The 27553-nt window shown below is 39.1% G+C and overlaps 1 protein-coding gene across 9 annotated transcripts in view; it reads left to right on the plus strand.

Moving 5' to 3' along the window:
• Positions 1 to 27553, plus strand: part of IL6ST (interleukin 6 cytokine family signal transducer) — a 40651-nt gene that overhangs the window by 11927 nt on the left and 1171 nt on the right. For 2 of the 9 annotated variants that reach the window (XM_053968799.1, XM_053968800.1), the window contains exons 7-16: positions 1158 to 1317; positions 3633 to 3715; positions 4586 to 4805; positions 7028 to 7204; positions 7955 to 8053; positions 8628 to 8774; positions 9713 to 9853; positions 11067 to 11163; positions 12443 to 12524; positions 23851 to 23924. In XM_053968799.1, the coding sequence (XP_053824774.1) occupies positions 1158 to 1317; positions 3633 to 3715; positions 4586 to 4805; positions 7028 to 7204; positions 7955 to 8053; positions 8628 to 8774; positions 9713 to 9853; positions 11067 to 11163; positions 12443 to 12524; positions 23851 to 23910 (1266 nt within the window). In that variant the 3' untranslated portion in view covers positions 23911 to 23924. Of the gene's footprint in view, positions 1 to 1157; positions 1318 to 3632; positions 3716 to 4585; positions 4806 to 7027; positions 7205 to 7954; positions 8054 to 8627; positions 8775 to 9712; positions 9854 to 11066; positions 11164 to 12442; positions 12525 to 13379; positions 20003 to 23850; positions 23925 to 25435; positions 25546 to 26640; positions 26962 to 27553 lie in introns of those variants that run through there. The other 7 variants (XR_008435423.1, XR_008435422.1, XR_008435424.1 and 4 more) reach the window with 7 other exon arrangements.

The following is a 27553-nucleotide window of genomic DNA, read 5'->3' on the forward strand; positions in this document are numbered from 1 at the left end:
GACATATTTTTAATAGCTCTTCAGTTTTTCCTTACTTTAAAGCCTTCTCAGAGCAGTAGTACTCCAGCAGAGGTCCAAATGTATTCTCAGTTCTGTGAGTTCTTGGAAGGAAGACTGCTTTTGCTTTTACCAAAATACTCTTTTGGAGCAGGTAGCCTAACACAGCTCCTTGTGACTAATGTGGCTTTAGATGCAGAAACTATTTATTAAGGTCACCTGTATTGATACTTTAAAAGCACTGGCCTGTACAATCTAGTCTGCAACTCCAGGATGGTGTATATGTTGTCCTGATAGAACAATAGGACAAGTTCTTCTGACTGGTCTTGCCCTTTTAACATATGAAAATAAATGAAATAGGTTTTAAGTGAGCTGAACTTGCTTAGCTGTTGTAAAATTGGGCTATTTTGATAATTCTTTACCCTCAGGATTAACCTCTTAAGTGTTCTGCCTTTGTGTATAATCTGTAGTCATTACTGCCAGGGATCCTCACTGTAGAAAGCCCTTAGTTGCTAAGTGGAATAATGTGAAGAGTCAGTGTGTTACCTTTGTGTCCATTATCTTCTCCACCCTGCTTCCCTACATACATACTAAGAATACTTTTCTGGCATTTGATTACTCACCTAAGATTAAATCAAGGAGCTTATGAAAATAATTTATTAACAAAACTATAAACTACTCTAAAACTATTTTCAATTTCACTCAAGAAGTACTGTTCTGGATCAGTGGAAGCAATGATCCTGGACTTTTAACTTCTAGTAACCAATAATTTTGCAATCAATAATCAAGCAGGTTACCTAGAAAAGTTCTGAATTGAGGCAGGGTACTACAGATCAGTAAGCAGCAGAATTATGTTGAAAGGAAGAAGAGTGAAGTAAGCTAATTTTCAAAAGAAAGATAATGAAATTGTCCTGAGGTAGCTGCCTAACTGTTCTAGTGTATGTGTGTTCTTATACCTGGTAAAGACACACAACTGTGACTGAACCTTTACCAGACAATGTTTGAGAATTGAAGTTTTTGGAAATGAGAGGGAAGGAAAGCTTGTTTGTGTTATGTGTGTGTGTGTGTGGTGGGGAGCCTTCTGGATGACTGCTGAAGTAGCACAGAACTCAGCTCTATAGTATTTTGAACACTTTTAAAAATCTTGGTCACGTTTGTAGGTTCCTTCTGAAGATACAGCTTCCACAAGAACTTCATTCAGTGTTCAGGGTCTCAGACCCTACACAGAGTATGCCTTTTCCATTCGTTGCATGAAGGAAGATGGAGTGGGCTACTGGAGTGACTGGAGTGAAGAAAAGACTGGGATGACCATTGAAGATCGTAAGTAGTTTATAAAAGTAGGTCACTGACTTCTCAAGTGTGTGAGTGCTCTGCAGTTTGGCAACGGCCAGCTAAAATGGTGTATCCTTGCTTGAGCTGCTTGCTTGTGTAAGCAACAAAGCTCTCCTGAGTTACTTTCAGCACTGACTGACTAGACCCATGCATTCCAAGGAGCATAAGCATATAGCTTCCTGTTAAGCTAGTGTAGAGGTGCTCCCTGAAAACAGCTAGAACAGCAGCAGGGGAGAAGAGCCTTCTTCACAGAAAACTGTATTCTCAAAGTCTTCTGGAAGAAATCTAGGCTTTATGCTTGGCTTTTTATTCTGAAGGTTATTCTCTGTAACAGAAGTTATCCTGCCTAGAAAAGGTTTTCTTAGAAGACCAAGTGCCTTAGTTTATGAACAACTTGATGTTTAGGAGGCTAGTAAAAGTTACAGGTGAACAATCATGAACAGTGAAGTAACAGAAGATCTTAGTCATACCGGATGCATCGATTTCTTCACAAACTTAATAAAGCAATGATACAAAATAATGTGCATGTGGTAAGTGTAGCCTCTTATGCACTAAAGCATCCAAATAATACTTTGTTGAAACTTAAAAGATGTGTTCATTTTCATTTCTTTTTCACTCTGGTAGCCTGCAAGGTTGGCTTTGTTTCTGGCTTATGCTGGTACTACCCCATAGAGAGCCAGTGTTGTGTACGTGATACTCAGTAGAGGATCTATTCTTAAATTCAATTGCTATAAATAATTTGTTACAGCTATTTAGCTTCAGTGTCAAGCTGATTGGTATTTTTCTGGTTTTTAAATGTGCTTTAGCTTTTCCTGCTTGCACCTTTATAATCTTGTTTCTGTAATATCTTGTATGTCCCATCATATCTTCCAAGGCATGTCTTTTCTGAGCAGTCTGTTCACTGTAGCGTTTCAGTGCACACATCAAGTTAAATTAATACAAGTTCCATTATTAAAACAGATTGGAAATACTTCCTTTTTTATCCTGATTGAATTAATTTGTCATCTTAGATAAAAAATAAGAGGGATTATTGTAGTTTTTGTTTAAAACAAGTAGAGTTTGTATCTGTGATTGCATTGCTTCAGTTCTGTGCAAAATTTACTTTCTCTGGGGGAGATACTGTAAAATATATCAATATTCTAATCTCTGCTTTTCAACTCCTAATGATAGTATGACTTCATTTCCTGTGTTTCCTATCTCAGGCTGAGCAATAATGATTTCAGGACTGCCTGCCTATTTAGATTGCATTGCTGCTGTGCTGTGGTGACTGGCTTTGCAAAAATGTGCTAATATTAAGTACCCATGTCTTACTTTAGCCTCAGAACAAAAGTTTTACAGTAGCAAATGAACATGAGGCACGTCATGTTAGATTCATGATTTCTATTAGGCAAGATGTACAATTGCTTCTCTTTAATTTGAATCAAATTTGGATACTCAAATGAGTAAAAGAGCTCCCTTTTCCTCAATTCATACTTCTCCTCTCACAATGTAAAGCATAAAATATGAGATGCATGCTGTACACTTGGTACTGAAGGGTGTTTGAGGTTAAAAGCCAAAACTTCGTAGTACACTAAATACTATGAAAGAATTCTGAGAAAAAAATAGTCTTAAAAGATTAAAGATGTAATTAATTTTGAGATCAGCTTTCTCTTGGGGCGAAGACCCTCACAAAAGATTGGCCACCTTTTATCGCTTTGTGCAGCATAGTATTGGTTGGTTCATTTTACTTTGAAATGGAATTTGTTATGGAAGCACAACATTTTCATAGTACAGTTGCCAAAATGTGCTGTAGTATTGTAGACAAGTACTGCAGTTCTGTTATAATTTTAGAATCAAGGAGTCTTACTGCCAGGAGAAATTTGTCTCCTTGTTAACTCTTGTGCATTTTTCTTTTTTCAGGTAACTTGATATTGAGGGGTAGGAACAGTGTTGGATGCAGACTGTAGCAAGGTTTGCAGGATCAGGTGTGCAGGACTGTGCCTCTGAACACAGGCTGCACAGTGTAGGTCTGATCATGCCTCACTCAACATTGTCACCTTTAGTCTAATCTTGCAGATGCCCACCATTGTGACTCATACTTCTGTTGATACTGTCCACTTAAAGCAGAACTGGTGTCTTGCTCATCTCTTCAGGAAATTTTCCACTTTATATGTCAAGCATTATTTTCATTGAGAAATCAAGAAATGCTTTTTAATATGCTTTTATTTTTTTAAAGAAAGCAAGCATATAATGATAATCAAAGGATGAATTCAAATAGATTAAATAAAAATGATTCTACTCTCAAGCATTGTTTGTTTCATCAGAACCATCTAAAGGACCACCCATATGGAGGATCATTGATTCATCTCACTCACCAGCTTTCTGGACTGTGCATCTATTATGGAAGGTAAAGCAAATTGAAAAAAAATGAGCATTCTTTTAAAAACATGAGTTTTTAAGTAGAAAAATCTTCCCAATAGCCTTGATAGATGACTGGGATAATATGGGGTTTTTTGATACCAGAAGTGACTTTAGTATTGTTATGATAATAGTTATGAAAAATTAAATGTACACTTGTAATCATTTAACTCACACTCATCTGTGACCTAAAATGCACAGAATATACTCATATTCCTCATTTGTTGTCCTACTGTGGATTTGGAACTGCCACTTGAATAGAGCATAGCTTCATGTAGTGTCTTCTGTAAGCTAAAATGTGGCAACACTGTCTGGACAGTGATACCCCAGCTGCAAAATCCATTAAGTCTTGAGATACTGCGGAGTACAAGGTTATTAAAAACAGCACTGTGCATCTGTGCAGTAAGGCTGCTGTGTCTAACTGGATGATTGGTCCAGCTGGGAAGGGGAATGTGATTATGGTCCCCATATGTAATCACTCCCCAAACCCTGCTTTCTTTTGGTCCATGAACTGTGTCATATTTGTCGTATTAACACAACGAAAGGTGTGAGATCCCTTTTATGTCATTGTGCTGTAAAGTCACATAATTTGGAGGTTTTATCAACAAGTTCTGCAATCCTTACAGAATAGCTTTTATTAAATCACTAGGTATGATCAAAGAGTATTTAAACAAGAAATAGGCTTTGAAAGTGACTGCTTTATAGAAATATGCACAGATTATTTATGTTTTTCTTAAATGTACAGGTATTTGATCTATGGAACTTGCACTGTTCTCATATTTTTTAATTGTACCGTAAGGACAGTAAGGTACATCACATATGTTCAGTATCAGCTTAATCAAAGATGTGTTTCTGACAGGCATTGAAGCCATTTGAAGCCAATGGAGTAATCTTGCAATATGAAGTGACTGTCAGAGATAAATCATCTCTTTCCAGTCCAGTGAAAAAATACAACGTTACCAGCACCAACCATACTTTAGAGCTGCGGGAAGGAACTTATGAAGTAACTCTGGTTGCCCATAACAGTGTTGGGGCATCTCCTCCATCAGTTTTACTTATCCCAGCAAGTAATTCAAAAGGTGAGTGTCCTGGTAATGTCTCTATCAAGTAAATCTGCATGGCCCTTTTTATAAGAAATCTTCAGTGTTGTAAAATAATACCTTTTACATGGGTACATAATTAAAGTATTACTGAATTATCTACAGCCTCATGCTTTTTGTATATACTGCCATTTGTGTGCCAGGGTATATGTGGATTTGTGTATTCACAGTGTCATTTGAAGCTATATGTGTTGTTCTGCTGGGTTTTGATTCTTAGAGCTTCTGTGTACTATATTCCTTGTTGTTTCTTTTCTTAGCATAGCAGGCATTTTTGTGTCTTTCTTAAAAATAAAATCAAAAGGTTGGTATATATTTATATATATAACATTCTGCCATTATTCCTCCTTTAATTTCCTGATCTCCCTCCCATTCCTTTCCTTGTTTGTCCCAGTCTTATTGTCCTACATTTTCAGTATCTTACCTGGTTGTTTTGTCATCTGCTTCCACTATTTCCATATTGTTCATGTTCTTTATGTTCTATTCATTATGCAATAATAGTAAGGACAGGCTGGTTTATCCTTATTTCCAGCCTTTTCTTAGACAATCCGAACACTACTTGTATAGGTAGCAAAAAAAATAGGTATATGAATAGATGCAGGTAAACACCAAAGGAGAGCCACTGGTTCTAAAACTATTAGATTAATTAGTTAAGGGTATAAGGGTATAAATTCAAACAAAGTAGTATTGCAGCCAGGAGGAAGTACTTAATAAGGTATACATGTATGGTATATAAGCATATAATATGTATTACAGAATAAGCTAAGTTGGGAGGGATGCACAGGTATCTTGAAGTCCATCTACTGGCCCAGCACAGGTCACCCCAAGAGTCACACTGTGTGCCAGAGAGCATTGTCCTGCTGTGTCAAACACTACTTGAACTCTGTCAGACTTGGTGCTGTGACCACTTCCTTGGGGAGCCTGTTCAGTGCTCAACCACCCTCTGGGTGAAGAACCTTATCCAGCCTAAACCTCCCCTGACACAACTTCAGGCGAGTCCCTTGGATCCTGTCACTGGGCACTCAGAGAAGGGATCAGTGCCTGCCCCTCCTCTTCCCTTCACAAGGAATTTGTAGCTGCAATGAAGTCTCGCCTCAGTCTCCTCCAGGCTGAACAGACCAAGTGACCTCAGCTGCTCTTCATATGGCTTCCCCTCAAGGCCCTTCTCCATCTTTTTTACCCTCCTTTGGATGCTCACTAATAGTTTAATAACTTGATTATACTGTGGCACCCAAAAGTGCCGCCAGCACTTGAGGTGAAGCTGCCCCAGTGCAGAGCAGAGCAGGACAATCCTCCCTTGCCTGGCTGTGATGCTGTCCCTGATGCCCCCAGGACAGCTTTGGCCCTCCTGGCTGCCAGGGCACTTCTGGCTCATGTTCAGCTTGCCATGGACCAGAGCCCCAGGGCCCCTTCCATGGCACTGCTGTCCAGCCTCTCATTCCCCACTCTGTCTGTACATCCAGGGCTGCCCCATCCCAGGTGCAGAATCTGGCACCAGCCCTTGTTGAAGTTCATACGGTTGGTGATTGCCTGGCCCTCTACTTTGTCAGGGTCTCTCTGCAGGGCCTCCCTGCCTTCAAGGGAGTCAGCAGTTCCTCCCAGATTTGTATCACCTGGGAGCATGCTTAGTGTCCCTTCCAGTCCTAAGTCACTGTCAGGCCACAGGGCTGATGATGGAGCCCTGGGGAATGCCCCTGGAACAGGTCCCAGGTCCCCAGTCTGATGTCACCCCATTCACTGTAACCCTTTGTGCCTGACCCGTGAGCCAGTTGCTCCCCCATCACAGGATGTGTTTATCCAGCTCTGGGCTGGACATTATATATACTATTTACTTCTATATATACACACACTATACATAAAGTATAAGTACTTAGTAAAGTACTTAAGTATAACTGTACACTTGTAAATTCCCATTCTAATTTTGATTTCTCTGTTGAAATAAAGTGTTTTTTCAGAAGAAAGAAACATAGTGTCTGTGTGAATAGAGAAGTTGAGTCTGACTTCCAGTTTTTAAATAGCCTGATACTGCTATTGGATCTCTGATACAAAGATCCATGTGTAAACCTCCAAATTCCAGAAAATGGTACCTGCATTTACTTAAGTTCTGTCAAATAGCTACCATTACCTAAAAGTATCAACATTTGCCAGAACAGCGCCTATCCTGAAAGAATTGTCAATATTGATCACTTTTTCTTTCATTACAGCTCCTGTGAAGAATCTTAGAACATTACCTAAACATGACAAGTTGTGGGTAGGGTGGACTGCTCCTAACAGTTATGTTCTTAAATATGTGATCGAGTGGTGTCTGGTGTCCAGCAGCTCAGACTGCATCATAGAATGGCAGATTGCACTAGGAGATGTTCAAGGAATTGACTTAAAAGGTATTTAGCTCATAAATCTATATATAATTTGTAGGACACACTAATAACCTGCTTAGTGTTTGGAAGATGAGAAACATCCTCACAGTGATTAGAATTTTATGGTAGAACAGGGGTTTAATGCTGAGGGTTTCAATTAGTTTATTGGGAGTGTATGGAAGTATTTGTATATTTTTATCAAATACACAACTGTACGTGATCTTGAATTTTGAAATTTATGTAATGTAACAATAAGGGCTTTACCTCCATTTTGGTTTTAGTATTGTCATTCTTGGAAGCCATTAAAATAGTGAAAAGGCTGAGTTCTTTCAAAATCAAATTCTTTGACTACTCAACTCAAACAGTGAAACTTGATCAGCTTTATTCTTTTGACATTATGATCAGTATCTGAAATCAATAAATTGGGGACTTAATGCTACAGATAAATAAAGGCTTTCTATTTAAAATAAATTTCAAAAAAAAACCCTGACTTCTGTGAAGTCTACTTTTTAAATTTTACATTTGAATGTGAACCATTCCTTTAGTTAATATTTTGAAGCAGTAGTTTTCCTTTAGTTAATATTCTGGAGAAGTGTATCAATGAGCTCTAGAAAATACTCAGCTGCATTAAGTCCAAGTCCTAGTTAAACAGCAAAAACTCAGAAGCCTGTATCTGAAGTAAATAAGAAGGATAGTGAGCAATTTGACTGTCTGTGAAATACGACCTTTTAAATTCCTTTTTTTAGGTATATATTTTTTTATTCCTTTTATTAGGCATAAAGCCTTTCAAGTGTTACTTGATAACTGTGTACCCTCTGTATGCTGATGGTCAGGGAAGTGGACAGTCTGTGAAGGCTTATCTTAAGCAAGATCGTAAGTATAAAATCATCACCTTGAAGCACATACACTGACTCTTTTTGACAAAACAATGAAGAAATCTTTGCTTTAATGTAGACTATGTAATGAAAAATGGTTTAGTACTTGAGGATCGGGTGATATCATTGATCTTTTCCCATCCCATTCTGCTTTTTTACAGGGTTTGGGAACTAGACAGATGGCTGACTATGGCTGGCTCTTTGTTTTTCCAACCTTTATCAGATAATTAGACATGAATTTGTTATTCTAATGATATATTATATATATTATATATTTATAATAGTGATATTTATATGCTGATTTATTTTAAATTTCAAGTGTAAAATCAAGACTTAACTTCATTTGAAGAATCCCATAACTTGCTGATTTTTCTTTTCGTATCTGTTTCTGAATGTTTCTTTTTTAAAACATTTTTGTAGTTTTTATGTTGTTTGAAAACAATATTTCCAGATGAGTTAGTCGAACTATTCCATTGAAGATTTTATGCTGTTACAGTTCAGTGCTTGTTAATATGTTACTTCTGTGAATGCAAGGTTTCCAAGCAGAAACTAATCTTCATCTCCTATTACAGGTCCTTCAAAAGGACCTACTGTTCAGACAAAAAAAGTAGGAAAAGCTGAAGCTGTTTTGACATGGAACCATCTCACAGTTGAGGAACAAAATGGATTTATCCGAAATTACACCATACTTTACAAAACTATTGATGGAAATGAAACAGGTAGTAGAAAACAGAAATGTTTTGTGGCATTGAAGTGTTTCATCTGTCTCTTTCCTGATATTTGTTCCTGAAAAAAAACCACCGAATCAGTTATATCTGACAGTCTGTTCTGAGAATGTAAAGCAGGTGACTGAGCCACAGTTGTCTTCCATACAGAACAGAAAGTTCGTAGTAAAGAATTCAGAACATTCAGTCTGTATATAGCAGGGTACTGAGTTTAGTTTCTGAAAGGTGATTTGTGAGTATTGTGCTCCCATATACAGAATTAAATGATGGTATATCAAGATGATGGAAAAAGTTCAAGATACAAAAGGAGTTGACTGCATTTAATTATGATAAAGCCTTAAGGAAAGGAAGTGGGGAGGAGTTTTTTAATCCTTCTTGAGCTGTAGATCAGTATATTACTGATGTAAATCATCTTGTTTGAAGTAGATCTTAGTACACACTACTACATTCAGTAGTGCGTATGCTTCTGCAGGCATACAGGCAGCTGGCACCAACAAAACTTTAATATTTAGATTTGCTTAAATTGTAAGGGCCAGGTACTTATGTGCATACCTGTGTCTTACTATTCCTAGCCTTGTTTTTTTTTTCTAGTCAGTACTAGCAGTTCCTCATTAGCACTATGTATTTGGCTTACTAGACAGACTTTAAGCCTCAATTGTACTGCTAGTTTAGTTTGTAGGTGCATTCTGGGGAAAAAAAACTTCACAGGAAATGAAATATAGAAAGAGATTAAATCAGATACCTAAACAGAAACAAATTAATCTCAGCATTTTTTATACAAGTTTGCAGTCTTTGACTGTTGTATTTGCTAGCTGCTACATGTTCTATTAAAATTATCTTTCACATCTGAACTCTTGATGTCTTATGTTGCTATCTTTGTGGAGATGTAATTTTTTTGTAGAAAACTAGTATAAATTTCTTCTTCTCTATAGTTGTGACAGTGGATCCTTCCAAGACAGAGTATACCCTTTCCTCTCTAACCAGTGACACACTCTATACTGTGCGGATGATGGCATCCACAGATAATGGAAGCAGGACCGGTCCTGATTTCACATTTACTACACAAAAATTTGGTAAGGCTGAGTGGCATATTGGTAGAAGTAGGAATTAGTGTTGCAACAGTACAGCAGGGCTCTGTGAAAGATGTGGTAGAAGGGGAAGGTGATTTTATTTTAAAGTTTCAGTTACGGTCAGCTTGCAATGTTCATAATACCTGGGTGGCTTGTCTAGTGTTTTTTTACGAAGAGGTAGTTTAGTCAGAATTTTTCTGATTACATAGAGAACAAGATATCCTCTGCAAACCTCATGAATTGCATTTTTTCTGTTATTAGGCATGCTGGTTTGGATGTGTTTTATACTTCAGGTTATATAATGTTTTGCCCTGACCTTTAACGAGTCATTAGGATTTACCCAGTGCCCTTGTCTCTTTTGGTGTCCAGGGGCATCGACCCCTAGTCAGAGTCTTTGTTTTAATCCTGATAAAGTGTGCTGAAGAAGCTGTAGAGATGTGTGCTTGTATCTTAATCTCTGATTTAGGTACCAGTTGGCATATGTCATTCTCAGAGCCCTTTCATGTTCTTTCAGATCACTATGAAAGTTTTTTGCAGTTCTTTACAGAGACTCATTTTGAATAGTTAAATTTATTGTATGTTCAGCTTTAGGGTGCTTCTTATGTGTAAGGGTAACAGCAACATTACTAACTGAATTTAATTGTGGAAGACACTTACTTAAATTTAATGGAGGCTTTTTTTCTGTATAGTGTTGCTCTTCCCTAAGCATTCTCCAAGGTTTACTTAAGAATGTGTGTAACATTGGAAGGAATACATAACAATAATGCAAACTTCGGTGTTTGCAGGCAAAGGAGATCTTCATGTACAGAATAAGCTGATGGATGAGTAGTGACGTTGCTTACTTTACTTATTTGACCATGACTGTGTTATGACAGCCACTGGGGCACTGAAATACCTGGACAGCAGATGAATTGGCAAAGATGTTACTGTCATACCTGCCCAAGCTACAAAATTATTTGCTCTGTCAGTACGACAGCTTCTAGGTCAGCCCACCTTTTTTTGATGCAAAGCACTAGATTGTCACGGCAGAGCTTTTCATGTTTTCACCAGGAGACACTTTTTGTATAGTGAAAAGGTTCTTCTGAATGTGAAGCTTTAAGACTGAGCATTGAGGTATTTCAGTTTCAGGTTCTCCTTAACCTTTTGGAAATATGTACTGCTGTTGAGTTCCTTAAATGCCAAAGTGGGCTATAACTGCTTCTTTCACCTCCTTCAGGAAAAGGAGAAATTGAAGCCATAGTTGTACCTGTGTGTCTAGCATTCCTGTTGATTGTGCTCCTTGGAGTTCTGTTTTGCTTCAACAAACGTGACCTGTAAGTACAAATTAACTCTTCCTCATATTTCTGAGCATAACAGAAATGGCAGTAATTTATACCAACCCAGTTAAGTATTCTTCAGTTAGAGCAGAAAAAAAAGTTAAAACATGCATATATTGATTGGTGTTAAAAACTTCTGTGTTTTCCATGAGAAACCAGGGCCTCTTCTGATACTGTTAATTACACACATACTAAATGTTCTATAGTTCAATACTGCAAGAAAATTAATGCTTTTACTGCTGGACATAGTTAGGATTAGATCTATGTTTCTTAGTCATCCTGTGAGTGGAGTTTTGGTCCCTAGTTTATGAAGATTTGGAAATCTCTTCCTTGTATTTGGGCTATTTAATTACAGCATTAACAAACATGAAGCTTTATGACAAAAATAGGCAGACATCATGATCTCCAGTAACTCTGCCTGTTTACTGACTGCTGGGAAGCAATCTGCCTCCTCCTGCTACCCCACCCCAAAGCTCTTGTCTGTGGCTTTAACCACAGATGTCATTGCTGCAGTGTTTTCCCTGGCAAGGCATAACACCTCTCCTATATCCCCTGTCAACTATCCTTTCTTTCTAATTAAAGGCAGCATTTTATACCCTTTTCCTTTTGACCTCCCTGCTGCTCCTAAAATTAGTTCTTAATGGACATCAGTTAGAAAGCCCATCTTGAATTGTTCTTCAGGAGTTCTCCTTCAGAGAAGGAGGTTTGTTGGATCAGTTTATAAAGAGCAGGATAGGTGCATCAGTTTCAAAGCTGGTTTGGTTGGGGGGGTCATGTATCTACAGAAGCTTCTGGTTTTAAGTAACAGTACATTCTTAAGAGTTAAAAAGCAAGTTTTTCTTCCAGTTTTTTTTTATTATTTTTAATTGTGAAATTAGCTTAGATTTTGACCTTTACAGAGACGTTACAGGTATTCAGAGTTATATTAAAAATAAGCAGGATTGTATTTTCATACTGGCATGCATCATAAACTACCTAAGTAATAGAGTACCATACATTCTAGAGTGCTATAAATTTGAACATCTCTTACTGTTATCATTTGTTGTTTTGTGTTACATTGTTAGCTGCATCTAATGTGTGGAGGAGTTAAGTGCAGTGCTGTGTTTTAAGTAGTACAGTGTCATAGAAAGATGAAAAGTAGCCCAGACAGCATTCCTGTTTGGAATGCAAACTTTCTATGTAAAGGAGTAGTGTCCTGGATTCTGCTGTAGTTGCTGTGAACAGGGAATTTGGGGAGTACATCTTGTGACTTTATTCAATTTTTAATCCTTTACAGAATTAAAAAACATATCTGGCCTATTGTACCTGATCCATCCAAGAGTAACATTGCTCAGTGGTCTCCTCAAGTTCCAGCTAAGGTAATACTCACCTTTCTGCATCCTGTATCTTCATAGTCTGCAACATTTCAGAAAAAATAACCAGTGGGAGTCTTCTGTCTTCTAGCAGACATGGATTTCAAGAAAAAAACCTGAATGTTAAGTTTCACTGACATTGTGATACAATATGATTAGAAGGCTTCATTGCATCTGTAGATCCAGCATTAGATTTACATGGCTCTTAGCACAAATTCAGGGCTTTAAAGTTGTGAGTTTGTTTCAGTTTTACTAGTTGGAATGGTCAAGTACTCATTTCTTTGCTCATTCATGGGATATCAGCATTAAGTAAACAATTCATGATTCCTGTTCTTAAAACCTTGAAGTGATCTTTTTGCACAGTTCAGTCATGAATGAGAGAGAAGACTATAAACAGCTCCTCATGAATGAGAAGATTGCAGCAAAATTTATGCCACATCTGAGGTGAATTACCAGGCAAACTGTTCAACATTTCAACTGTGGCTAATTTCTTTGAAGAAATATTCTGATGTTAAGTACATTATTTGAAGTAATGTATGGTTCTCAGTATAGAATGTCCCTATGCAGCATAGCAAATGCTTCTATGTTTACAGCTCTTAAGAATAATTAAAATGAAAGCAAAGACTTGCTCACACATCCACTATGATTTTAGAATAGCTGCATAATTAAGACATTGTCTTGGAAACAAAGCTGTATCTTTCATTTTTTAACACATGCTTTGGAGATATTGCCGGACTTAGTAAAGAGAAAACTTACATGAGGAAATTCAAAGGCAGTATGAATAAAAATTTATATATTTATTGAGGCTTTTGATTTTTAACATAACCTTCCTCTTAGGCGATATACATCTCTTTCTTTCAGCATAACTTCAGTTCCAAAGATCAGATGTACCCAGAAGGCAGCTTTACAGATGTAAGCGTTGTAGAAATAGAAGCTGACGACAAGAAGTCTTTTTCAGAACAAGATCTAAAACCCTTTGACTTGCTTAAAAAAGAAAAAAGTACTTCAGAAGGGCACAGCAGTGGTATTGGAGGATCCTCGTGCATGTCTTCTCCTAGGCAAAGTGTCTCTGACAGCGATGAAGGTGAAACAACACAGAACACTTCAAGCACTGTACAGTATTCGACTGTAGTGCTTAATGGCTACAGAGACCAGACACCTGTACAAGTCTTTTCAAGGTCTGAGTCAACTCAGCCCCTGCTAGATTCAGAAGAGAGATCAGAGGATCATGCTGGAGGAGCTGACAGTACAGCACAGAGGCAGCAGTATTTCAGACAAAATGGTGGTCAGGATGAAACCAACACGGACAGGCCATGCTTTGAAAGAGCAAAGCAGATTACTCATGCTAATGAGGGAGATCTTGTTGGATTTGTTCAACTGCAGATCTCAGGTCAGAGTTCACAGCCATTGGGCCTTGGGATGGAAAAAAATACCCAGGAAGCTGCTGTATCAAATGTTTTACAGACATGTACTGAAGGGCAAACTGTGAGACCTGAAACAGTGGAAGAAAATCCACTTTCAGTTGATGAAATGCCAAAAAGTTACCTCCCACAGACTGTGAGACAAGGGGGCTATATGCCTCAGTGAGAGAAAAGACTGGCTCTGTTTAGGCCTTCATTAGTGCCTGTTCACATCTTCCCCTGTGTTTCTGATAAAGTAAGCTAGGTATTTTTATCTTACTGCAGATAGAAAAACTGAAATTAAGCAAAGAGTAATTTGACAAAAATATAATAAGAACTGTTTTTGTGGAAAATTTCCAGTCCAGACTTACTGGAGATTTACTTTTATGCACTACATAAAACCTTACACCTGGATAGCTGAACAAGCCTTTGTGCTACATTGGGCATTTTGTATCTCTTCATAACAGAATTTCACACGATTGAAAAGGTCAAGTTTTAAATATCCACATCAGCCAATAGATCTCAGAAGTGTTTCCCAGAAGAAACACTTGGATGCGTGGCAGTGTACAAGCCTAAAAAGCCAGCTCTAGTTGCACAGTGCAGCTTTGTGCAAAAGTAAGACTGAAGCTCAGTATTCTGACATGGAAGAATACTTGTGTGATATACTTTTCAGTAACTTAATTGACTTACTGAATTTTGACTTGGCCCAGTGCCTCAATTTTCAGCTTACCAGACCTGCAAATCATGTTCATCCCTATTTAAAAACATAAAAATTTAAATAGAACTTGCTATGTTGTACAAATAGGAAAGCACCAAGATCACTTGAATCTGAATACTACTGTAGTAACTGATACTTTACCTGCATTTAGATATGTGTACACATGAACTATAGAGTAATTTGGCCTAAAAAATGTGCCTTGCAACTTGACGCACAGTAATTCAGTCTCATATTCAAAAGTTTGGAAATCGGATGACAACACAGATCAGCAGTTATTTAAAGGTTTTGTATCCCAATCACTGTTTGATTATCTAAAACTTCTGTGATCATATCTGCCTTTGTTTAATAAGTGCACCTTTGCTGTGTACAGCTCAAGTAACAAGCTCTAAGCTTTTACCATTTTGCTGAATGTTCAGGAGAAAGGAAATATGACCTTCTTCCTGACAGACTGCAGCTACTAGTGTGCTGTAACCTCACTGCTAATACTGCGGGACATCCTTGAAACTGAAAACAGCCAAAGCATTGAAGTCATTGGTGCTCTTGGAACTAAAACCAAAATCTGTACTCTGAATTTGAACTTTGCTGGTAGTACGCCTCTATTAGCAATCATGAGCCACAAAACACACTTAGGTGATTGTTAAAATTCCTTACATTTTCTTAATGTCTCACTTTTTCCCTGCTCACACAGTATATATGTTTTGAGGAAGCTACATTTCTTGGAAAATTCCTCTACCAGTGTTTAAACAAAAATTAAATTACAGGACAATAAACCCCTTCTCCAGTAATAACCAGAAATTTTATGGTACTCTTAAAGATTTTTTTTTTAATTAATTCTAAATCTAATATAGGCTAGTCAGCTTTCTAATCTGACACTAACAAAAATGTATTTCAAAACACTAAATGCTGTTTTGTGAGACTAAAACAAGTGTTTTATTTCTCCTTCAGCAAAATAACTATGTATTTAAGACCACCTGAAACCTTTTGTGCTGTGACCTCTGGTACTGCTGTTCTGCAGAGCACTTGCTAAAAGCCCTTGAAAGGCCTGTGTCAGTATAATTTCATCTTCCCTTGTCTGCGAGCTTGTGTGGAAGGATGGGTGTACATGTAAATGTTCACGTGTCTTTTGGTTTTGTTATGAAACAATTAAGTGCAAGAGTAAATTTGTAAGATTACCTCTTGAAGTTCAGAATATTTAAAACAGATAAAGAATACAGAGTCTTTAATAACATTTCAGTATTCCACAGTTCCTTTCTCCTGACAGTATTTTTCTTTATTTAGGCACTTTTTTTAAAATTAAAAGGCTATGTTACAGCTTACTATAATTGCACCTTTCTTCAGACCAGTCCTCTTCCTTTTCACCTCACTGCACCCTTAGCACCTTTAAACTCCCTCCTAGAGGGCAAAGGTGTAATAAAAACTGCTGTCATGAGACAGCAGAGAGATCTTTCATTTTTCAGAGGTTGAAGGAGCATTCCTTTTTTGGAACATGTTCCTCTTAGGAAAAAATAGCAGTTACTTTACTGGAGGATGAGTTATCTTCTCTATGCAAACTTAACAGTGACTGTAGAAACCACAGGTAAAAGGGAAAGACGCTGTTGAGCAGTGTGCATGCTAATTAGAACTGTCCAGCAGCCATATGCATTCAATCCATCTTCTCATCTCTGAAATGTTATAGGCCACTACCTGGTTATGTAGTTGTCCTGGTTTAGGGCAAATTTGGGAGGAAACTTCCAAAAGGGTCCCTCTAGAAAGCAAATTCAAGCAGCCCCTCCCCCTACTGGTACAGGGAAAAATTTTCTTTGGAGAAAAGTGGAAAAAAACTTTATTTAACAGGCAAAGCATTCATAAGCATAAAAAATAAATAATATCAAACACTAAAACCTCTCAGTGTTCTGAAGAGATGGCAAATTCAGAAAGTCCTTGTCACGGGATGTATCTTGGCTCATTTGGTCTCTTATCAGTCCCTCCTATGCTGGACAATGCTGTCTCCTGGTCCCCGATAGGCCACAGGTGCGAGCTCCTGGTGTTTTTCTGGGTTTTCAGTCCAGAGCATCTCCAAGAAAAGGAAAAGCCACAATCCAGAGAACTTCTCTGCCCCAGCCAGCTAAAAACTAACTAAAAGCAAAGGAGAGCTGTGAGAAGGTTGCAGGGAATAAGTGCAGTTTGCAGTGCAAACTCTGTGCTTCTTCTCCCCCCCTTAGCTCTCCGAACCAGTCTTAAAGGTGCAGAACTTAACACCCACCATAAATAGAACAGATGACTGGGGATACAAGCATCATAAAGTCACACTAGGGCAGTAGTCTAAACAGTGTTGCAAATGTCCGAATGTTTTCAAGAACATGTTGATGATTTTTTTAAACTATGTTTTTCTGATTCAGTAATATTAAGTTTTGATAGTATATGTTATTTGAGAGAGAATGTCAGGTAGTCCTTAAGTTGCTACTTGCCTTTCTGTAAAGGGAAGGCATTTTCTTGTCAGTTGCTGTTAATTGTGGACTTTTCAAAACTTAACTGATGTTAAACAGCAGCAAGAGATTCTGATTTTTTAAATCTGTGCTAACAAGAATTCTGGCCTGTCATTTCTGGCATCTTTTATTGTTGTTTATGGGCCAGTGGTAATAAAGTCAAAGAATTGAGGGGGTGCTAGAGAAAGTTCTGGCTGGCTGGCAGTGCCCTCTGAGATGGTGCATTTATCTAGGGCTAAAATACTAAAAACTAAGCAGGAGCTCCTAGTGGGTGAACAGCTTGTAGAAGCCACAATACATAAACAACAGATTTACAGCTAGTTCATAAACCTATGTGCCAAATACATTGTGCAGTGTTCAGGGTTTAACAAGATTTTGTACTTTGGACTGTAAAATTCTAATTGTATCAAACAGTTGCATACAGGTTTTTAAGAGTATCTGCAGTGTAATTATAGCAATCCACTGAAATTTTCTGAGCTTGGCCCTAACATAGTAATTAAAGAAAAAGTTTTCTTCCACATCCCCTCCCCTGTTCCTCAATGGCTATTGGTGCACATAACAAAATAAAGGCATTATTAAAGTCATATTTCAGCATAGACACTTTCATGTCCATCTTGATTTCCTGGACTGGAATTTTTCAGGTACAGGTGGAAGAATAGTTGTAAGGACTGTTAATTTGGTGGTGGGTAAGGGAGGCTAGTAGAAATATATTAGCATATTTGAAAAACCTCTTAAATGCAGGCTGGTTAATGCTCCTCTGTTTAAAAGAGAAGTGAATATATTACCTTTTTAGTTCTATTGTGGTGGTTCTGTTAGACCAGGAGATGATTGGTATTGTTTTCTGGAGTGTGTTGGCTCACTTTAAAGGCCGATAGTCTAGGAATATCCTCTCCTGCTGTAGTGAAAATCTTGGGATTGTTTCATGTGTGCTATTGTAGAAAATTAAGCTGCCTGTTACGCCTGTAACATGGCAGTACAAGCACAGCAGAGGAAAAACTTTGTTAAACTTTGTTCTGGAGAGTTTATGACAAGTATGTGCTTGTCTGGTACAGAAGGCTAGCAAAAGCTGGAAAAAACCTTGGCCCTGGGAGGATGAGGAGTTTGCATGCTAGGGCTTAGTCCCACTCTTGGGCTCTGGAGAAGTCCCATAACCTAGGTGGGAGCTTCAGCTTTGTCAGGTGGTTAAAGCATACATCAGTATGATGAATATGTGGGGTCACCACTGCTGATTTAAATTAAGTAATAGTTTAATTAGAGCCAGGTCTCAGATACCCAAGATCTGAAACTCCAAAGACTGTCAGATTGTTAATAGTGTGCCCCATTCCAGGATGTACACATTTTGCATTGTAATTTATGTGCACTAAATGGGACTAAATACACTAGTTTATTTTCCCCATTAGACAGTGGTTGTAGTTGAGATTAACTGTTATTTGAGTACATTCCTTTACTGTGTTAAAAAGTTCTCTTGACTGAGACTGTAAGAGTTCCTTAATCCCCATAACCTTGTCTGTCTGCCAGGGTGGATACATATAGCCATTTTAAATTCCAGGAGTTGCTTGTAATATTATACAGGAGAAGTTTATATAAAAATGTTGAGTCTTCTGTCATGAAACAGCTGTTAGGGAATTGCAGCCAACCCGAGTCTTCAGCTTTGCTTTTGATCCAGAAAACTGCAGTAAAGTGGAGGTATAAGTGCAAAAATCTGGAGGAGATTGAAATTAAGTATCTTGTATTGGATTCGTGAATTTACATTTCTCTTCCTTTAAAGTGAAAGCATCAGTAAAACAAACAAACAAAAAAATATAAAAATCATGTGAATTTGCTTTCACCGTTGTTTCCTTTGTAGGACTTGTGCAATCTGAGCCATTCTTGAAAATAAAAGCAGTGCTGACTTAATGCACAAGGATGCATTTCTAAGCCCACAAGATTTGATAAAACAAATTTAAAATAATAATGAAGGGCCAGATTTCAACAATTGTCTGCTTCCCTGCCTCTTAACTCTAGTGTAGAGAGAGTGTGGGCAGCATGTACCTCCCAGAATGCAGCCTTAGCCAGTACTTGTATTTATTTGCAAAGACAACCTGAAGGGGGATATATGCAATAATGTCATTGCTACTCTGCAGAAGCACAGTAACAATAGATTAAAAACACTTATGGCACAACTGTTGACTGATGGCTGGAAAGCTCCACATCTCCTGCTCAGACTGAAGTGTCAGCTGTTCTTCTCTGGGGATCACGGGCGTGGGAAATGGGCATTCTCTGCAGTGTGAAACAACACCTATCAGTTTTCATATCAAAGCACATTTGTTAATGGATCCAGTCAACTTGCCGTGTTTTTTTAACACACCAGTTTTGTTTACAGTGTCACATCTAGCCTGACACTTTGATACAGCCAGGGATTGTCTAGTAACCAATTGCTTTTATTTGGGGATAAGAAGTTACTGGTCACCCAGTTTGCTGTGCCAATATATGCATCTAGGTGAGCGGAGGTGTGGGACGTGGGAACAGATGTAACAACAAGGAAAGTGCCTTGATGCTGGATTGGATGGCTAGTGAATGTAAGCATTAATTTAAATTTTGCTATGTACTTAAACTAAGTATGGCCGATTAAGCTAGTGGTAATTTGAATGCCAGCTTTAAAGGGCTTGCATACTCTGGCCAGAGGTTAAACTTGTAAATTGCTGCATAAGCTGTCTCTGTATGGAAATGTGTTTTAATATCTGTTCACTGTCTTTATTCTTTTGCAAGCTGCATGTGTATTGTCATATAAAATCTGCTTTCTACAATTTATTTTTATGGTCAGTTTTGAATGGCTTCCTATTTGTTACCTGACTGAGCCTGAATGTTGCATTTCTGTAGTACATAATATGCATAAAAAAACAAACCAAAATTCCATATTTACCTTTTCTGCTGGAGTCAGTGTTTTGTAAGGCTGACCAAGTAGTAACCACAGAAGAAGAGTCCAGGCCACTGCTTCACACGCAAGAAACAGAGAGACATGACCATGACATTTCTGGATAAAAGGCTACCTCACTGCACCTGTGGCCACGTTCAGCAGCAGGTGAATGGTCTTTAGTCCTGCCTTTGTAATTGCTCCTGGAAACAGAAACAATGCTCTCTACCTGCACAGTCTGATTTCCATGAGAGGCATCCCTGACCTGGCTATGTCTGGCACTGCTCTCTGTCTCGTCTGGGTTTAGTTCTTTTGTTTCTCATGGGTTGAAGATCCTCACAGATTTTTATCTCAGTACTAAAAAGTACTAACATATCACAGTACTGAAAAAGCAGAGTTGGGTCTTCAAAGGCTGGTCATCTTCACAAAAGGCTTTAAGGTGGGCAGCTGGGGAAAGACTGCTCCCCCTTCCTGGCTGAAGTCCTCATTTGAATAGATAGACTCAAACTCCTGTAAAGCTGAGGGGGCAGTGGGGTGGGGAAGGGGGTGTTCCATTATATGTCACCAGAAATTATTATTGCCACAGAAGAGCCATCCCAGTGGTGTCATGCATGGGTTAATGCTTGGTGGTGTTAGATGCAAAGACTCCTTTTCCAAAATTTTGGTTTAGTGCATAGTAGTTCACTGACCACTGTTTCACATAAGGCCCTTCACCTTTCTAGAGATGCATAGCATTTTTGTGTGTTCTGCTCCCCTGTGCTCCACACAGCTGATGAGCATTAGTGCAGTTGAGCTGCAGAGGACAAAGAGGACAAAGTGTGTGCAGAAGAGGAGGCAGCAGTTTGTCTTTTACAGGCTGTTCCCTGCTGCCAGAACGAGACAGGAAACATGTACTTGGGCACAGTGTGCTCAGAACACCAGAAGCAGCTCGATTCCTGGAAGGAAACAGTTCTCCATCCCCATGGCAGAGGACAGCACAGTCTGGAGCACAGGAGCAGGAGGTGTGCCTGACCACGGTCTACCTTTGTAGTAGCTAGGTTTGTCCAGCCAGGACTGGTACTGGACAGCAGCACAGCACTTCTGAGAGGTGCATGGGGGCCTTGCCAGCCCTGCCCAGTGCTGGACAATGCGGTTGTAGTGCAGTTACAAGGTCAGAACTGCTTTGTTCTGACCACTGATAATCACAGTAACACTGAACCCCTCTGCAAAATATGTATTTTCCAGTTATTTATGCTATTCATGGCAAAGTGATCAAGTGGCTTTCTGACTTCCCAGCAGACTCCATCTGCACGAAATAACTAGCAGAGCCAAAATATTCCTCCCACTCCCTACAAAATAGCTGGGAAGTTCCTGGATCAGCCAAGGAGGCTGAGCACTAATGACCCATCCGGGAGGCACAGTATGACTTTCCCAATGAGTAATCTGACTCCCAAGCTCGCCTGGAAATGGAAGTGTACTAGTGTACTAGGCGTCGCCCTGGCTTTCCTTTTGTGATGACTCCTGAGTCACACAGCCAGGCTGGGCACTGAGCTGGGTCAGGGGCCAGCAACAAGTTTTCGTGAGAGGACAGCTCTTCAGGAGCCACATAGCTCCAGCAGCTCTCAGCTGGTCTTCTGCTGCTGCTGGCACAGCCTATTATCCAGGCCTGTTACAGCTTCTGGGCACCAGAATCCCAAATAAAGATGCTCAGAGAATGTACCATAAGGCTGTGAGTGCCTAGGGCACTCATTGTTAGGATGTAGCTGAGCAGACACATGCTGGGACCAGCGAGGACCCCCGTCGTGTTGGGGCAGTGGGGCAGCCTGGGCAGCACCTCGGCACCCAGCGCGCTGCAGATTCGCTGCTCTCGGTAGCACAGCACAGCCCAGCACAGCACAGCGCAGGACCGTGCCAGGAGAGGGCAGCACATGTTGCTTGTAATAGCCTGCAGGCTGATTGCTCCAGCACCAGCTCCTGAAAGGTTTAAATATTTATTTTCTAGCAGTTTAGTAAGTCCCCTTGGTTTCTCCCTCTCTCTTTGTGAGCAAAAGCCCTGACCCTTGTTAAGGTTCTCCATCACCCGCAATCCTGAGTCATCAATCTAGGTCATGGGCAGGTTCAGCACTTGCCTGTTGCCAATCAGGTCAGTATCCCAGAGCCCACTTGGCACACCAGGCCCTCGGATGTAGCCTCACAACAGCCGGTCCACATGAAACAGGTCCAGTTACCGGTTCCTTGCCCCCACGGGCCGATGGACCTGCTGATAGATGTGCTGGGATTTGCTGGAAGAGACAGGAAGCCTGTTCTCATGCACTGCTGCAGCCTGAATCACTGCCCTGCTCTGCCCAGATAAGTAATCACCACTTACCCAAGTGCTTTGGGAAAAAACACGAGGCTCCTGAAGATCATTTCTGGACTAAATCTGTGGCAGCATAACTCTTCCTGCTTGAACAGATGCAGCTTTTTCCCGTTTTGAGGAGATGCATCATTGGTAAAAGAACATGCATGGCTGCACATGCACCAAAGACTCCCGGGGACCACCCCACCATGCACACTGCCTGTTTTCAGTACTAAGGCAACTTTCCTAAATGGAGTCACTGTAATGAACTTTAAAACATACTCTCACTGTCCTTTATCATGTATTACACAAAACTTGCTATGTTCAGCCAGACACCTGCAGAGTGTCCCTCCTTCCCTCCCCACCTTCTTCTCTCACACACAAGAGCTTGCCAAATAGCTCTAGAGCAATAGCAGATGTCTCTAGAGCCTGCTCAGGGCACAGCTCTTCTAGCACATCCCCATTATGCTCCATTTGCTGCATGTGTTTTTATTCCTCTGGAGTCTGCTGGATGTCTTCCTTAAGTGAAACTATTAACATTCTTGCATGTGTCAGAAAGCCTCTCCATTTTACTTATTTATATAAGTTAATGCCATTTAGTTAGATAATGCAGAGATCCACATCTGTAAATGGAAGCAAATTGAATAATTTTATGAGTTTGAAGAATAAGAGATCTTTTATCAGCCTTTAAAATTAGGTTGTCTGTAATGCAGGAAAAAGGTCAGACTCTGTGAAAGTGCACCATGTGAAATAACTTAAATAAAAATGTCAGCACAGAAACACCAAAAATATACAAACACTGACAGAGTAGAAATTCCTTTAAAGGCAGTGAAACTCAGACTTGGCCACAGAAACTCAAGTAAACAGATACCTTGCACAACATGTGGCTCTAGAGAGAATCTCTAGTTAGAAAGAAAAAAATCAAAATTAAACCTCAGTCATGGGAAAAGAACAACCACAAGCTGGAGACAAGCTGGAGACAAGCTGGACACAATGCATCCAAGAATTTATCTGAGGAGATGGCAACAAAACAAACCCAAGTCACCATAAAACAAGCAGTGTCGTGAGGGATTTACCCCACACAGCTGTGTTCTTTTCTATATTAGATGCAGCACTGCCAGCTCAGTCCCTGAGGATTGAGCTACCTTGCTGCTACCTTAGATCAGGTCCATATCTACAAATGAGCAGACCTGCTAATAAACGCAAGGCTTAGGTAATTTCACAGCAATTTGTTTGGTAGTTTTGCATTGAAACAGAGGGGTTGGGGAAGTGGGAATGTGCACAGGAAAGGTAAAGAGGGATGAGCTAAGGATGGTGTCAACCCCTATTTGAGCTCAAGCAGCTCCTCTCCTTCTCACCGTAGAGCATCAGAAGATGTAATGGATTATTCCCAGGATTGTCCTCTACTTAATAAAGGCAGTACTTACAGAGAACCAGCCCTGTGTGCTGGAAGAAAGGTGAAAAATAGCAAAATCTAAACTCCTGTGTGTTCCTTTTCACCCAAAATGATTCAACACTTCCCTGCTTCCTTCCTTGCAGATCATATCTTGGGAAACCTTGTCTGGCCCAGGAACTGTAGAAGCCTTTAATCAACTTTAAAGCTTTTGAAACAAGTAAGCTCTCCAGAAAATAAAAGCAAGAGCAGAAGAGAGATGCAGTCCCTAAAGACAAGCAATAATCCAAGCCTCTTTGTGAGCCAAGCTATAAAACAAAACAAAAAAAAATAGCTAGAGATGAAAGCAAATGCATGGAGCACATTTGAAGGAGGTGTAAGGTCATGGGAGAGAGAAGCAGGCAGCAAGGGCATCAAGCCATGAACACAGCTGGATATGAGCATTTCTGGGCAGTATGCTAGTGACAAAAAAGCTTTACATTCAAAGCAAAGACATCATCCCCCACTGTTCATACCTTTTTGTGTTCAGAGGATTTGGAAACATATTTTGTAAATAAAAATATCTGTAGCTCATAAATTATTGATGCTAGCATAAATTCCTACACTAAAAGGGAACAAAACATAACCAAATAGGAAAAAGAAACAAAAACCAAAAAGCCTCCCAACTCACACCCTCTCAGCTAACTTTTTAAGACAGTAACAGAAATAAAGCACAGAGTCCATGTCCAGACTTAGCAGACACTGGCTATGAGAAGATTCACTGCAAAATCACACTGAGCTCATTTGGTATAATAAAGAAATTTCTTACATTAGGACATAATTTGCCGTAGTAACATTTTAAAAAGTCTTTTATGCTCTTTTACTTCAGAACAAAGTGTTCGGTTCAGATCAGTGATGGTCTAAGTGGACATCCAGAGCATTAACTGTGATTATAATCTTATGCTCATTGTGTCTGACATCTCTAGATACTCTTGTATAATATTACTGTGACTATGATAAGTGTTACTTCTTTGTTAAATTCCATTAGACATGCAGTTGCTCATGTAGTAGTGAAAATTCTGCAGAAATTAGCCTTGGCTAGGCTATTACATTCTGAACAGAGCAATGACAAACCCAGGAAATATAAGGCTACTTTTCTAAGAAATAAGTTCTCAGAAACTTCAGTTCTATCAGGTCATACACTGAAACTGAAACAATATACTAGTTGGCTCAGCAGACTTGCTACTCATCAGTGTGGGGTTAAGCAATGCCTGGAAATCAAGGCAACCTAAGAGGCTGAGAAAGATATTGGTAGCAGACATTCAAACTCAAAAGTCTTGACCTCACTACTCAATTGAACTAGTCAATGTTAAAGCAGCATTTTAAAAATATAAACCACCATATTATAGCATAGTTTCTTTGACAGCTTGAATTGGGAAACAAGCCCACTGCAGCCTTAGATGTTCTGTTCTGTTACTGAGCACACATTGGGCAACTCTCCCAGAATCCTCATCCCCCAGTGAATGAGCTGTGGGCTAACCCTCCACCCTCCTCCATGCTCCCAAAGCTCACTTGAATAACCCGAGTAATTCAGGACCCTGGGAAAGGACATCCTTAATCTGTAGTTGGGGCATCTCAGGACAGCCTGTACCCTGGCGTATTAACCTCTCAGGTAAAGTTAGATACATGACTGATTTGAAAGTGCACCCTTTTCTGCCTGGTGAGAGCATTTTCTACACTTGTCTCTTTTAGAGCTGAAGGAAGTACAGCATAGGAATGGTATTATGTCCCCTGAACTCAGTCGTGGAGCATTTGAAAGGGCTGCAGTATTTCAAGACCCTCAGAAGACAACAAACTTCTCAGTAGGTTGAATAGCTTTTCTTTGAAAACTTTAGAGAATAAAGTACTTTGCAAATTTTAAAGCAACAGCCAATTAAAGTAAGGCGCTTCACAAAGCACTCACTTAGCAAACTCCAATTTTAAGTAACGCAGATTTTGAGAAAAGGAAGTTGTGGGGCAGGGGGCTGGGAGGTAGTGGCTTGGTAGCCACTTTGGGGCTGGGCCACAAGCTCCAGTGGGTGGGGGGTGGAGCAGTGGCTGCACCACCTACCCAGAACTTGCCCTGTTCCCTACTCTGAGCATGCACTTCAGTTGTTTTGAGCCATTAGTCTTTTCTCCAGTCTGCTACAAATGGGCAGCACTAAATAATCATGCTGTTTACTTTTCAAGTGTCCTGTTAGGGTACTGATAGGATAAATCTACAGCATAAGTATGCACATCTGTTTCTATTCATGTTTTGATATTCTTGAAAAATCAATATATTTTAAAAATCTTGTTTCACATAAGAATGTGTTAGTCAAACACCTGTTCCAGTTTTTTAATTGTTACTCTTCATATTAATGTTCTGAGTTCAAGAGACCTAGATAAAACAGTAGTTCTTAATTAAATAGTGAGGCAGCAGTAAAATGATTATTTACTCTTGAGAAAAAAACAAAATAATCATTAGAAAGCCTGGTAAAAGAGCAGGCAAATTAGTCCAAGTTCACTTGAGTAATAAATTTTTTGTCAAATACTGAGAAAAAAAATAGGCAAAGTAGAAGAAAGGAAGATGTAACAGATGAAATTGACAATATTTTGCTCAGAGCCTTCTTCATAAATTCTCAGACTGCAAAACACAACATATACACAAGAAGTATTTTGGAATTAATAACAGTATTTTGGAATAAATAAGTCTAATAAACAGTATGACTAAGAACAGGTCATGCTAGAAAAACAATAAAACAATGCTTAATGATTTTTTGTCAGCTCTGTTTACAAATGTCAGCCTTTGTTCACAGGACATATAAATTCCTTTAGTTTTGCAAGGAGGCAAGAGTAGGTAAGAAAGGCAAGGCATTTTCTAGCCTTTCTACAGAAACACCATAAGATGTTTGTATGTTTTACTTCTATTGTGCCAGGAAAGAGAAGAGGCTGCAGTTAACAACTACCTGTACTTGCAATAAGCTCATATTCTTATGGGCTCAAGATTCACCTGCAGTGAGAATATGCCTTGCTTTCTGTTATTAATATGCCAGACATCAACACAGAGCAGTAGAACAAAACTTTCGCTGTCTCTGTAGCAGATTGGTGCAAGAGCAAAGCAACTCAGACATTAGCTTAAATTAGTATCCATTTCATCTGTTTACAAAGAGCTTTCATATAGCCTTAAATAATTTATACTATATAAATTCTGTATTTTTTTCAAGTGACCTTTAGCAGGATATCTTATCTGACTATTTCAGAATAGCTACTAGCAAAAGATAAAATTATTGAATAAATATTCGTAAATTACCTCTTATAATCCTAAGGAGCATGATTTTTTTATTCAAAGCACTGTTTTGTGTGACCACTGAGATTTAGAGTTGCACTGCTTGCTACACAAACTACTTCCCAAACACTGTGGTGTTGAATCTTTGGTATTTTGTACTTTGACATCTAGATAAGCAAAGCTATAATCTTACAACCCAATACATGAAACCCCTCTTACAACAAAGGTCTCTTACTCTAATTCATCAAGGGAGCATTCAAAATTAAAATCTGATAGTTCTTTGAGGTAGAACTTCAATTGACTCATTATCTTTTCTCGTCATATTTCTAATCCCTGACAATGTAAGACCAAAGGATATGGTACTGTTCAACTGCAAAAAAACACCAGATCAAACCTCGCTTTCATGACAACATCACAATGTGTGCACTACAGTTCATCTGAGGCTGCACAGAGCACAGTCTCTGACATCTGTTCCCCCAGCCCTTCAGTGTCATTTTAAAATGTATGATACCTAGCCCAGAATTAATACCCTAAGGTCGCTGTGTTTGCACAGATCTACTCAA

This window comes from Vidua chalybeata, chromosome Z (genome assembly GCF_026979565.1).
Source record: "Vidua chalybeata isolate OUT-0048 chromosome Z, bVidCha1 merged haplotype, whole genome shotgun sequence".
Taxonomy (NCBI): domain Eukaryota; kingdom Metazoa; phylum Chordata; class Aves; order Passeriformes; family Viduidae; genus Vidua; species Vidua chalybeata.